The sequence below is a fragment of the Canis lupus genome, chromosome 17 (assembly GCF_003254725.2).
Source record: "Canis lupus dingo isolate Sandy chromosome 17, ASM325472v2, whole genome shotgun sequence".
NCBI classification, from domain to species: domain Eukaryota; kingdom Metazoa; phylum Chordata; class Mammalia; order Carnivora; family Canidae; genus Canis; species Canis lupus.
The window spans coordinates 7349364-7362658 of NC_064259.1; the positions used below are offsets into that span (position 1 = coordinate 7349364).

Below are 13295 nucleotides of genomic sequence, written 5' to 3' on the forward strand. Positions count from 1 at the left end.
AACAGGTTTTCCATCCTTCTGGAGACACCTGGTCACCCTGCTGCCTGGCCTTTCTGGGGCTCGTGATGTGGTTCTCCCTATGGGTCTCAGGGGTGAAATCTTTCTTGTTTTAAACGGAGGTACAACTCTGTGTACACCTGGGTGGCTCAGTGGTCGAGTGTCTGCCTTCGGCCCAGGGCGTGATCCTGAGGTCCTGGGGTCGAGTCCCGTATCGGGCTCCCCGCAGGGAGCCTGCTTCTCCCTCTGCCTGTGTCTCTGCCTTTCTCTGTGTCTCTGAGGAATAAATTAAATAAAATCTTTAAAAGGAGGTATAACAGTCAGAGTAAAATGCTCACAGCTAAGTGTGGAGTGGGTCATGTGCATATACGCCTGTATGACCGCCACCCTCGTGAGTTACAGACGTTCCCAGCCCCTCCCCACCAAAGGCTCCCTCAGGAACCTTCCTCTGCACTATCCCCTCCCACCTCCCTGCCCCCCGCCCCAGACAGCCCCCAGTCTCAGGGCCAGTCACTGTGGTGGTGTTTTCCTTGCTTTCAAATTTCACATAAATGGGTCTGGCTTCCTTTGCCCAGTAGGCCATCTGTGATAGTCACCATGGAACATTCTAGAAATGTTCCTCTAGAAAGCTGAGGAAGGGTCCTGAAGGCCTCTCGCATCCGCATCTCTTCGTGCCTTGCTGTGGGCTGGGCAGAAGCTCACCCCTGCCCCATCGGCCCAGGAACATTCCAGAATCTTAGAGCACATGCTTCTGTGTGTCTCTTTGCAGGCTATATACAAAATGGTGTCCTCTGTGATGAAAATGCCCGAGGACGAGTCCACTCCGGAGAAACGAACGGACAAGATCTTCAGACAGATGGACACCAACAATGACGGTAAGGAGGAGCGGGGGCGGGCATCCCGGGTGGCTCAGCGGTTTAGCGCCGCCTTCAGCCCAGGATGTGATCCTGGAGACCCAGGATCGAGTCCCGTGTCGGGCTCCCTGCATGGAGCCTGCTTCTCCCTCTGCCTGTGTCTCTGCCTCTCTTTCTCTCTGTGTCTCTCATGAATAAATAAATAAAATCTTAAAAAAAAAAAATAAAGTTTAAAAAAAAAAAAAGGAGGAGCGGGGGCCGCTGAGAGCCGCAGTGTGTTGGGGACCCTTCCCTCCCCATCAGCACTTCCCAGGCCTCCCCCGGTCACCCTGGCCTTGCGCAGCCAGGGCAGCTGGACGGCGGGAAGAGCTGGGATTCAGGGTCAGGGAGGGAGACACGGGCCTGCATCCTGGCTCTGTCCTCAAGCCATGGTCTGTCCACCCTGAGCCGGAGTGTCCCCGCTTCTAAAACGGGGGAGACTGTCACATAGATCATTATATGCTCATGAAAATGATTTCTGTGTATCCCAGCAAGCTTTCCTGAGTTAATTAACTACTACTAAATTGGCTACGTTCTCTGGAAGTGGAGAAGTTGTTAAGAAGTTGCTAAGAAAATTTAAAGAAAGATTGAGTAAAATGGAATTCATACCCCTTATAGGAAGGAAACAGGTCACTTCTTGATCCTCTCTGTTAAAGAAAGGAGTTGAAAAGTTTTATTTTCAGTCTTTGGCTTGATATTTAGGGAGTGTTGTGTATATCATTGCATATATTGACTTTTTGTTCTTTGAAAGGGGCATCCCTGAAAACCAAAGGCTTTGTTGATCTAATAAATAACTTTCTGCAGGAAACTGACGCACCGTACGGGTGTGTCTCTGTCTCAGGGGAGGGAGGCAGGGGTCCCGGGGCACCTGGGCCCTGTTCAGGTCAGGGGGATGGTGAAGGATCAAAGGTCGGATGGTGGGACCCTTGCTGTCATCCTGAGACTGCAGGCTCCCCGCTGGCCCCCGGGGGCTCTGCTGGGACACAGTGGCCTTCAGCAGTTGTGCCAGGACCCCCGGGGCCGCGCTGCCGCAGAACCGGCAGGTGCGGGACAGGCCGCGGTGGCCGCTGCTGGCGCAGGGATCACATGCCCCCATTTCTCCCTCTGCCGTAGCGGGGAGCTTCCGTGGGACCTGGGTAAGGGCAGGTGGCCGCGACACGACACGGCGGGTCCGTGCCTCGTGGGGCTCTGTCAAGTGCAGTCCCGGAGACAGGTCTGATTTGCTTTCAAACAATAAAGAAGGGGGACATTTAGAGAAGAAAAGGAAATGCCCCCCGGCTGGTGCTGGAGATGCAAAGTAAGCTAATGCAGGAGGAAGTGCTCTGTAAACTCTCAAGTGCTTTCAGCAAACAGCTCAAGGACCGAGCCAGCCCGGGGATGGGTTCACTGTGTGACCACAGGCGACAGAAAGTACACTGGACGCGGCACATGGCTTTACAAACGTGCTCACGTGTAAAACAAGACAGCCTTGTGCCCGGCATCGCTCTTGGGCGGATTTAAAACCTGTCCCCCCCCCTCCAGGGTAGCAAGGCACGGGCCCGGGTGCCCACAGGCCTGCCCCGAGCCTTGGCTCTCCTGAGCCTTGCTTTGCTCCTCTGTGAAAGGGGGTGACAAAGCCAGGCTCATGCGGTTGTGAGGATGCAGTGAGGTGCTGCCCAGAAAGTGTGAGCCCAGGGCCCTGGGCACTGCTCTCCGGCCCCCCCTTCCCCGGCCCGCTCCTCCGCCTGAGACCGCCCGCCCGCCCCTCCGAGAGCCAGCTGGGCCTGCACCTTCCCAGCTCCTTGTGAACCTGAGTCTGACGTAGGGAGTCGGGGCACCTGTGTGGGCCCCAGTGTCCGTCTGTCCCGCAGCTTGGGGACGGAAGGGAGACTCAGTGGAGAGACAAGGGTGAAGGCAGGGGTGCGGGTGGGGCCCTGTGCTTTGTCTCACCTTCCCTGCCTCCCCCAGGGGTCAGGGGCACCTGGCAGGTGTTCTCCAGCACAACCCTCTCCTGTTCACACCCGTCCTGGCCGTACCCGTGAGCTGAGACCAGCGAGCGCCGGGAACACCCTGACAGCCGCCGAACAGCCCCAGACCGTGCTCAGGAACCCCCAGAGCCGTTCGGGGCCCCCCTCGGTCCCTCACCCGCCCCTGCTGTCTGCCAGGAGGCGGGGGCTGTGCTTTCAGGAGCTCCTCGCCCTGAGTGGTCAGAGGGTGGGGGAGTAAATGTCCCCACCAACCATAGGAAAGCAGCAAAGCCCAATAGCCCCCCCTGCCCCCCAGCCGTGTAAGTAAGCAGAGGGTCCTGGAGAATTTCCCTGTTGAAGGGGGTGCTTCCCAGCCCATCCTTCAGCCTGGGTGTTGTTTCATCTCCCCTGGAGCCAGCCTGCCGGCCCCCTGCTGCTCGCCCCCCAACCTAGGAGGAGGGGGTGTACCTCTCCGGCAGTGGGCTGCTGGGAGGTCTCTGCCTGGGAGCCTGGATCCCCCTTCCAGATCCTGGATCCCTCACCTGGCTCCCTGGCAGAGGCTCGCTGAGTGCGTCCTCCGGGCCAGGTCGGGGCTGAAGATCCTGAGACGGGAGAGGGTGGTAGCTGGCCCCGGGGCGGCGTGGTGGGGGCCACGAGCTCCTTATTCCTTTACTGCTGTCCTGTGGGATCCACGTCAGCACAGCTCACAGCCCCCAGAACAGAGCCAGCTTCAAGCCTAGGTCCTTCCCCGTGTATGTCCTGGGAAAGGGGCCACCGAGGGGGACACCCATGTGTCCCCAGCATCGGCTCCTCCGGAACGCGCTTCAGTTTTAAAACCCGCTTTCCTGATCTTGGTTCCAGCAGTCACGGGGTCGGTGGTGCAGGAAGGAGAGCAGGGAGGGAGCCCCAGCTGGACCCATAGCGCGCCAGCCTGCCCTAGTCCCTCACCCCAAAGGGCGATAGTACGCAGCACAGAGCGATCCTGCCAGCGAGCAGCCAGGGCCTGCTGCCTCCAGGGGAGACCAGGCGCTGGGCAGTGAGGGAGGGGGACCCCAGCTGTCCCCCTGTACCCGCCCTCCTTGAGCCATGGTCCCCTCAGCTGAATCAGTTATGGATGAGATACAGGCCTCTCATGTTCTTTCCGGGTAAGCCACGGCTTTCTTTTTCTTTTCAAGATTTTATTTATTTATTCATGAGAAACAGAGAGAGGCAAAGACACAGCAGAGGGAGAAGCAGGCTCCCTGCAGGGAGCCCAATGCAGGACTCGATCCCGGAACCCCGGGATCATGCCCTGAGCCGAAGGCAGACGCTCAACCTCTGAGCCCTCCAGGCTCCCCAAGCCACAGCTCTCTTGAGTAAAGCCTGGGGTGGCTTCTAACAGGATCGAAATTGTCCCACAAGCCACAGCCCCGGTCCAGCTAGGTGGGGTGTCCTTTAAGCCATCCAGTGCTTTGCTGTGAGCCGTGGGAGCCAAAAGGGATTTTCCAGAAACGCGTGCCAAGTGAGTGGAGGCTCACTGCCGTCCAGCTCCCGGAAGGTGCGAGACTTAGACCAGACGGGGCGCCCCCGCCACGGGAGCAGCGTCCCTGACCTCGGGAAGCGAGAAGACCCCCGAGCACCGGCTCACCCCATCTCTCCTCTCTCCCCTGCCACAGGCAAGCTGTCCCTGGAAGAGTTCATTAAAGGTGCCAAGAGCGACCCGTCCATCGTCCGGTTGTTGCAGTGCGACCCCAGCAGCGCCAGTCAGTTCTGAGGGGCCGGGCGTCCGGACAGTGGCGGAGAAACACAGGCTTGTCTCGCCGTTTCAGCTTTGCTTGCAGAAGTGGATGCCTCCTCCACCATTCCTGCTCTCCGGCCGGGCCCGGGTGACACGGCACCTGCCCTGGCCTGGTGGCTGCGCCTCCCTCCTCCCCACTCGGGCCTCCTCCTGCCCCCCTGCCCCCCCCAGGGCGCCCCCCGGGGATGTGTTTACACGCAGGGCTCACAGATCTGGCTCCTGGGGCACCTCTCCTCCCCGGGAGCCCAGACGCCGCTGGGGACACTGATGGGACTTCCTAAGATCGAGACAAGGCCAGCTATTCTGTTTTGTGATCTCGCAGGTGACCGTGGGAAAGGTGGGGACAAGGATGGAGCGAGAGCAGACGGGCAAGCCCTCCCCGTGCATGGCTCCACCTCGCTCGTCCGTTTCCTCTGACCAAAGCTGCTTGCACGTACATATACTGTGGCCTCCTTTCTTCTCATGTGTAAATTATGCCTCTGGTGAAGTGAGATGTGCCCGTGTAGGTCCCGTATTTCATGCCTCCGTTGCCCGTGAAAGCGTGGTTCCCTCGTGGCCTGTGATCGCCCCCGAGCCTGGTTATGTTGTGGTATTTATGCGCTCTCAATCTGCCCGTTTCCAAGGAAATGCATGCGTGCCCAGTGCCGTGGAGACCGTCCCGTCCACGTAGTGAGCGCAGGCATCTGTGTAGGGTCTGTCCTCCCTGTTGATTGGTCTGGCATTTCCCATATTAAAAATGATCAAATAAACGGAATTCTCTGAGTTTTGTGTTGGCCCGTGAGAGCCCCCGTTGCCGCCCGTGGTGCTCAGGACTCTGGGGTCAAGGTAGATGCAGCGGGTCAGGTTGCCGTTGGTAAACTCCGCTCCTCTCTCGTGTCCCTGTAGCTCTCCCTCTGTCTGTAAATCTCGGGCAGCCTGTTCTCCAGGATCCGCCCCATTCATGCCAAGAAATATTTGTGGAAATAACAGATGACCGTCCCTGGCAGGTTGGACAGTCAGGCTTCTGCGTGCCTCCCTCCCCAACTGTCCCACCCTGTGCCCATGTCATCAGCAAGGTCACAGGACAGCACATGCCCTCTGAGGACAGAGCGGGCACCAGGGGCTTCAGCGCGGGCCGGGAGGGAGACCTGGTGACTGGAAGGACACCTCTGGTCCCAGCAGCAGAAAACCTAGCAGGAGGTGCTTCCATCACAGGAATGTTTGATTCCTACGTCGAGAGGTCCAAAGGCAGCGCTCTGTAGGCTTGGCCAGTTCAGCAGCTGGCGAGAGCATCCCCGGGGCTCCCAGGTTCCCTCCACCTTCCCCACCGCCCTGCCTCCCCCCGCGCTGCCTCCCCCCGCCCCCCAGTCTCACATTTAGCTTTGGTCGTCACGCTTAGCTCCTGTGGGTCCCCACAGTACGGCTGACACAGCATTCCACAGGCTGGAAGAGGAGCAGCCCTCTTTTCTCTTCTTCCTGGAGAGGGAGAACTTTCCAGAATTCTCTCCCCCGCCCCGTCCTCACCAGCTTCACCTCTCAGTGGCTGAAACCCACATCAGTGCCTTAGGTGGGGGTGTGAGGTGACCGTGATGGGCCAGTCAAGATGCACCCTTGGCTGAGGAGGGCCTACCTTCTCCAAAGGGTGTGGCGGGGGGGAGGGGGAGGAGGATTGGCATTCCGTGTGTCTGTCACCCCTGCTGTGGGCTGCGGGACCTCTCAGAGCCTCAGGATCTTCACTAGTGGAAGGGGGTGCAACTCAGAGGCAGGTGGTCTAGGTACGTGGGCCGCGCACGCAGCTCAGAGCCCGCCTCACAGGCTGTCAGGGACTGTGGCTATTTTGTTGAATTTAGTGATCTTTCAAGGCCCGCGCCCCCGAGCACAAACAACGAGCCATCTGTAAGTGCCCTCTGAGCCGGTGGCACTGCCAGGGCCTAGTTGGTGGTGCAGCTCCCCATGCAGCCACAGCTGTGGGCCTTGGTGGGCAGCACCCTCCGTTGCTACAAAATGGCAAGAGGGTGCCTTGGCAACTCCGCCTGGCCCAGGGGAATCTCCCCCCACTCAGGGAGGGACTTGAATTTTACAAAAATAGGTTAAATGCATATACTGCTTGTGGGGGAGGGCTTCCATGCTAGGCATGCGGAGGCATGAATGGAGGCGACTGGCCTCGCAGGATTCTCCAGAGACACAGAACCGATAGGAAATCAATAAGCTTTACACACACACACACAGAGTTATTCTAAGGAATTGGCTCCCGTGATTCTGGAGGCTGCACAGTCCCAAGATCTGTAAGCTGGAGCTCTGCCCCGGAGAGCCGAAGGCACAATTCCAGAACGAGCCTGAAGGCAAGAGGTCAACATCCCTGTTCAAGACCCTCAGAGCAGAATTTCCCTCCCTGACTCTTGTTCTATTCAACAGGCTGGATGAGGCCCACCCACACTGGGAAGGGCCACGCGCTTTACTGGACCCCCTGAAATGTTAATGTCATCCAGAAACACCCACGTGGACACACCCAGAATCATGTTTAACCCAATATCTGGGCACCCATGACCCAGTCAAAATGGCACATAAAGCTATGGAGGGGGGAGCCTGGGTGGCCCCGTCGGTTAAGTGACTCTTGCTTTCGGCTCAGGTCTTGATCTCAGGGTCATGAGATCGAGCCTCACATCAGGCTCCACACTCAGCACAGGGTCTTCTTAAGTTTCTCTCTCCGTCTCCCGCTGCCCCTACCCCCTGCATGCCCTTTCCGTCTCTAAAATGAATAAACAAATCTTTAAAAAACAAAACAAAAACTGAGTATCACAAGTGCTTCTGCCGAAACTTGGTAGATGTGGATCTGGGGGTCCTAGTTGACCCTGCCCCTGCGGGAGCTCACAGAGGTCAGTGTGGCCTAGGGAGTCCTGCTGCCTGAGAGGGAGACGAAGCAGCCCCAAAGGTGGTATCCATGTGCCAGGAAAGCTCAGCTCATCAGAGGAGGAAAGAACCCAGAACTGAACTCAAAACCGCCTGGTCCAAGCCAGCTTCCCAGCGGGAGTCCTCTTCTTGGAGCAGAGCTGCCCGGAGTCTCCTGCCCCTCCCTGGTCATTCGCAGTACAGGCCTGGGCCTGCCCCTTCCTCCCCGCTCCCCATCCTCCTACAAGGGTCTCATCCTGCCTTCTCCCTGCCCTGGGGAGCCCAGACCCTCTCCATCCTGCATGGGTGCCTCAAGTTGGCTAACGTTCTTAGGGGTTTCTTATGTATCCCTTAGACTCTAGACTGCACACCTAGTGACGTTTGTGTCTCAAGCAAATCTTCAAAAAAGTGACCCTGGGCTGGTCTGCATTTCCTAGGACTCTGCCCAGAAAATAGGATCCGAATGCACCCCTGGGTGGCGGGCCAGCAGTGAACAGAGCCCAGGTTGGCTTCGAGGAGCCCACTGGCCCGAGGGGAGACCCAGGCATCTAGAAGAGGCCTCGGCTCCGAACCGGGCTGACTGCCCCTCGGGCCAAGGGGAAGGGGGCCGCCGGGAGGGGCAGCGGCAGGCCTCGGCCTGTGAGGCGGACGGCCCCCCGAGATCACAACTGGGCCTCCCACCCGCCACCAGCCTCGGGCGGCCTGACCGTGCTGGTGCTGGGCTCGGACTTCAGTGGGCCCCGCGCGGGCAGGTGGAGGCGGGGTCCTGGATCCCTGGGGCTGCGGGCAGAGCAGGCCTGGCACCTCGGGCTGGGTGCAGTGGGGGTTCGAAGTCCGAGTCCCGTGGCACGGCCTTCTCCTTGGCCTGGGAGGTATCCAGAAGGCCTCTCAGAGGAGAAGGGGTGAAGGTAGACTCAGTGGTGCAGGAGCCCTGTGAGCCTGGCCCTGGAGGGAGGCGTGTTTATGGAGCAGACAGTCCCAAGGGCGCGAGCCTGGGCCATGGCCCAGCAGGACACCACCCAGGACCAGGGGCCAGAGGAGCCACGGGGGGAGTGTGGGGCCGGGGTGGGGGCCGCCTGACCAGCGCGGGGTCCAGGGGAGGAAAGGCAGCTGCCCCTGGAGGGCAAAGAGTGGGCCTCTCCTCCTCCATCGGCTTTAGGCTCTTTCTAGCAGCTTCCAAGGCTGGGCTGGGGGTGGGCGTCCCTGGGCTCAGGCCCAAAGAGGAGCCATCTCTGAGGACCTGTGGGCCACCTGACCCTTGCAGTCCACGAAAGGGCTCCCTTGGGCCCATCCTGGCTGGTCTCCCCTGCTTGTGGCTGCGTGTGCCCACAGCCCGTGCAAACACTCTCCAAGCTCGCACGCTCCGGGCATCGCTCATACAGGACTGTTCTGTCTACAAGGGCCTTTGGGCTGATTCTGCTCCACCTGCAGGCTCAAGAGGCCCGGGAGAGGGAGGGGACCGGCCCCGCAGACCCCCCACCTCCCAGTTCTCCACTAGCCATCGGCCAGGCCCCTCAGGCTCGCTCGGGTCCCAGGAAGTCAGTAGCAGAATCACAACTGGCCAGATCAAGACCCCCAGACGGTGCCCCTTGCACTGTGTGTGCATGTGTGTGCATGTGTGCATGTGCGCACATTGTGTGTTTGTATGTGGTGGGGGGATGGGTCTGGGTGTGCTTGGGGACCACAGACCCAGCCTGGGTCTCCACAGATGAGGATTTGGACACGGACACACATCCAGGCCCGTTCCACGCAGAGACGTGGCATCCAGAGTCTGATGCATCTGGGCCCGTGTTGGCGACGGGTGGCTCCTGAAGACGTGGGAGAGGCTGTGTTGAGTGGCGCCCCTGGCAGCCCCTGCTGGGTGGGTGCGGTGGAGACCACCCTGCCCCTGGCCCTCAGCTGGCCCAGCTCTGCTGCCGGCAGCAGGGCATCCACCGTTTCCATCCCCAATTTGAGCGACAGTGGCCTTCCGGCCTCCGCCCTGAACTTCATACTCACCCACACTCCAGGGCCTTTCTGAGACGACGTGCCAACGTCCCTTCCTCCAGAGAGCCACCCCCGCCTCTCCCCAGAGAGTGGCTATAGCCCCCACGCTCCCCTCACTCAAGCGCCGCTGCCCTCATATTGACCTTATATTGTCAGCTCATCTCTTTGCGGTCGCCTTTGCCCCTGGATCCAGTGCCAAGCCCCGCACAGGCCCAGCTGCTGGGGGGATGATGACTGAGAGTCAGCAGGGGGCCCATCCGTACCCACAACAGCCCTGGACACGGGGGCAGAGGTACGAGTCCTAGCTCGGCCACTCGTGAGCCCTGTGGCCCCGGACAAGGCCCTCCCTGTCCTCCCGGAGAACTGTGATGTTGGCCCTGCATGTCGGTTGCAGAGAGAAGGGCTGCAGGGCCTTAGGGTAGGGTGAACCCCCCTGGGTCGACACCTGCCCCATAGGCTCTCCAGCTCAGGGTGAGGGCTACTCAGTGGCTCCTCAATCCCCCAGATGTGGGGGCACGGGGGCCAGAGCCAGGGTTAGGACCCGATGCCCCCAGGGGGCAGCTCTGGTGGGGGAAGAGCATGGGCCTGGGGCCATGCCAGGATGGGGCAGGGCAACACTGGTGCCATAGGTGCCGATGCATGGAGACCAGTGGGACCCGGACCCCGGCTCCAAGGATAGCCAGTGGGTGGCGTGGGGGTGGGTTCCACGGGAGCAGCGCCCCCTGCTGCCCAGAGCCACCCACATTCAGGGGAGCCTGCCGGCACTGCCAGGGCAGGGTGCAGGCTGTGGACGGCGTCCAGGGCGAGAGGGACAAGCGGGCAGGGTCACCGGGTCCCCTCCGGAGGTGGCTGGGGTGCTACCCCCTCCGGACAGGCAAGGGCCACAAGGCTGTTCACTGGCTGGCACAGCAGGTGTGAGGCAGGAGGGGCTCCACCTGCTGGGGCTCAGGAAGTTTTGGGGAGCAGGAGCCTGGTGGTGGCCGCAGCTGCCTGGAGCCCCTGTGGCCGGCCCTGGATCTCCGTCTGAGCCAGAGCATGCTCCTGTTCCCACGGCCCTCCTGGCACAGTCAGGGCTCTTGGCCACGCGTTTGCTGAGTGACCCTGTGACCTGGCAGTTTGGTCACAGCGCCCAACCTGGCCGAGGAGCCCGGCGCGCGGGGTGCTGCTGCCCCCTGGTGGCCGCGGCCGGGAGGGCGCTCCGGCTCGGGCGGCCCAGCGGTGGGGCCGCTTCCCAGAGCCGCCGGTCCCTGCTGCCCTGGAGCCGTAAGGAGGCCGAGGGTCCGGGCAGCCCCGCGGCGTCCAGGCGGGGCTGGGCCTGCAGCCAGGGCTCGGAGGCCCTTCCATGGTTGCCCAAATATAAAGCTCAGATGCACAGCAAGTATACGGCCCTGCAGCATCTTCTATTTTTATCTGCCGAGCCTGGCACCTCCGCCTGTCAAGCCAGGGAGCTGAGTGCGCACAGTCCCCGCACAGTCCCCGGGCAGGTCAGAGCTGCAGGCGCCAGGCCGCCCCCGGGGCACGTCGGTCACGACCCTTCCCATTGAGAGTCAGCAGTGAGGATGGAAAAAAAGCCTCCACTTCCAGAAATGGAGGCAGCAAGGATTTCTCAGATGTTTTCACTCGGCACTAAATCCTGAGCTTCTCCGACCCTCCCTCGCGACCGGTGAGGGAGTCCAAGGCCTCGCTTCTCGCTTCTCAGGCTGGAGGCCCACCAGCGGGTGCCCCCCTGTGCGGGGCTTGGGAGCCCCGTCCCCGCCCCTGCTGGGAGAGGAGGCTCATTCCCGCGGTGGCTCTTCCTTCAGGGGCACAGACGGGCCGGGAAGCAGAGACCTACGTACTCTTAGGTCCTCCTGACTCGCCCGCCTCCCTCAGTCGAGCCTCTTGGCCTCTCTGGGCTTCAAGTTCAGGAGAAGCACGGAGCAGGTGCGGGAGCCCCTGGCCTTCCGCTGCCCTCCGCCGTGGGATGAGACGCGAGCCATTTAGTTCTGAGCCTCTCTCCTCCCTTGGGAGGCTTGTAATTTCTTTACAATCAGTAATGCGGACACGTGGAGACGTGTCGATGCAGTCTCCACTCCCCTCGTGCCCCCAGTTTGTCAGTCTTCCAGAAAGGCTCTGTGCACACGGGCGTATGTGCCTGCACACACGCGCTTCCCCAGCTCCTCTCCCCGCAGCTCGGAGCCGGGCCGTGGGTTCCTGCAGGTGTGTGTTCAAGCGGCCACAGTCCGGCCCAGGGATCATCTCGCCAGTCCCCTCGATGGACGCGAGGGGCATCTCTGTGTGCCCTTACGTGCACAGTGCGAAGCCCGTAAGGGGGTTTGGGTCAGAAAATTCTTAGAATTGCTGGGTCGGAGTTTGGATGATCTGGAATGTTGCCAAGCTGCCTCCAGAGATTATTCCCACCGTCCCGTCGGCGTCTGGGGTGTGAGCACGCCTGCTTAGCCGTCAACCTCGGAACCCCTTCATCTGCCTCCCTGACATGCGACACGGTGCCTTTCTCGAGTTTGAAAATCTCATGCCCAAAGAGCCTTTCTGGGAACCGTGTTCATGTCTTGCCTACTTTCTACCACGTCGTCCTTTTATTGACCGGAGCTCTTCTAACATGAACGGTCAGCCCTGTTCCTGTGGTTCCCCGTTACTTTTTTTTTTTTTCTTTTTGAAGACTTTATTTATTCACGAGACAGACACAGGCAGAGGGAGAACCAGGCTCCCTGCAGGGAGCTCGATGCAGTACTCGATCTGGGGACTCTGGGATCACGCCCTGGGCCAAAGGCAGACAACCGCTGAGCCACCGGGGTGTCCCACCCTGTTACCTTTTTACATCACATTTTATTATTTAATTTTATTTATTATTTTTAAATTTATTCAGAGGCAGAGAGAGAGAGAGAGAGAGGCAGGCAGAGAGGCAGAGACACAGGCAGAGAGAGAAGCAGGCTCCATGCAGGGAGCCCGACATGGGACTCGGTCCCGGGACTCCAGGATCACACCCCGGGCTGCAGGCGGCGCTAAGCCGCTGTGCCACTGGGGCTGCCCTAACGTCACATTTTAGTTTTGCAGTCTGCTCTGTCCCAACGTTCACCTCCAATGCATCACATCAGGAGTTGGGGAGCTTCGGCTCTTTCCAGGTTTGCCCGCCTTCCCCACATCACCCCATCTCTGGAGCAGGGGGTGCGCCTGCCATCTCGGCTCGAGATACTCCCTGAGTGCACTGAGGCAGAGCCTGCCAGGCTGAGACCGCTGCCTTCATCCTGGACCGATAGCTTGGGATCCCCAGGTTCCTCCCCACCAGGGGCCCTGTCTCGAGTCTCCAGCACCTTCAGGAGGGAAAATTCACCGCCTGCCAAGGTTCCTTGGTGGAGGCCATAGTTGCTCACTTCACACAGTAAGCCTGGAAGTGTCAGGTTTCTGTGAATGACTAGACTATGCCTTTTTTTTTTTTTTTTTTTTTGAGAGCACAAGTGACGCAGCAGGAGGAGCAGCAGAGGGAGAGGGAGCAGACTCTTCGATGGAGCAGGGAACCCAACATGGGGCTTGATCTCCACCCCAAGATCATAATCTGAGCCAGGTCAACTGAGGTACCCAGGCGCCCCTAGGCAGTGCCAACCTTATCAGTGGCAACAGGTAACCGCACACGGCAAACTAGGACTTAAGAGGGTGTTGGAGGAGCGTCGACACACACCCAGCATCTGAGCTCTCCATCCTCTTGGACTAACTCACTCCCAGGTGTAAGGACCAGAGGCCATTTGGCCTGGGCCAGCCTACCTGCCCCTCCAGGCCCGAGCGTGGCCTTGGCAAAGCCCAGACACTGGGGACTCACAGGCGCTGCAGGAG

General features: G+C 60.2%; 1 protein-coding gene across 3 annotated transcripts in view; it reads left to right on the forward strand.

Annotated features, from left to right (window-relative positions):
* Window positions 1–5362, forward strand: part of HPCAL1 (hippocalcin like 1) — a 113284-nt gene extending 107922 nt beyond the window's left edge. For all 3 annotated transcript variants that reach the window (XM_049095970.1, XM_025454673.3, XM_049095971.1), the window contains exons 4-5: window positions 767–872; window positions 4492–5362. In XM_049095970.1, coding sequence (XP_048951927.1) covers window positions 767–872; window positions 4492–4589 — 204 coding nt within the window. In that variant the 3' untranslated portion in view covers window positions 4590–5362. The remainder of the gene's footprint in view (window positions 1–766; window positions 873–4491) is intronic.
* The last annotated feature ends 7933 nt before the right edge of the window (window positions 5363–13295 follow it).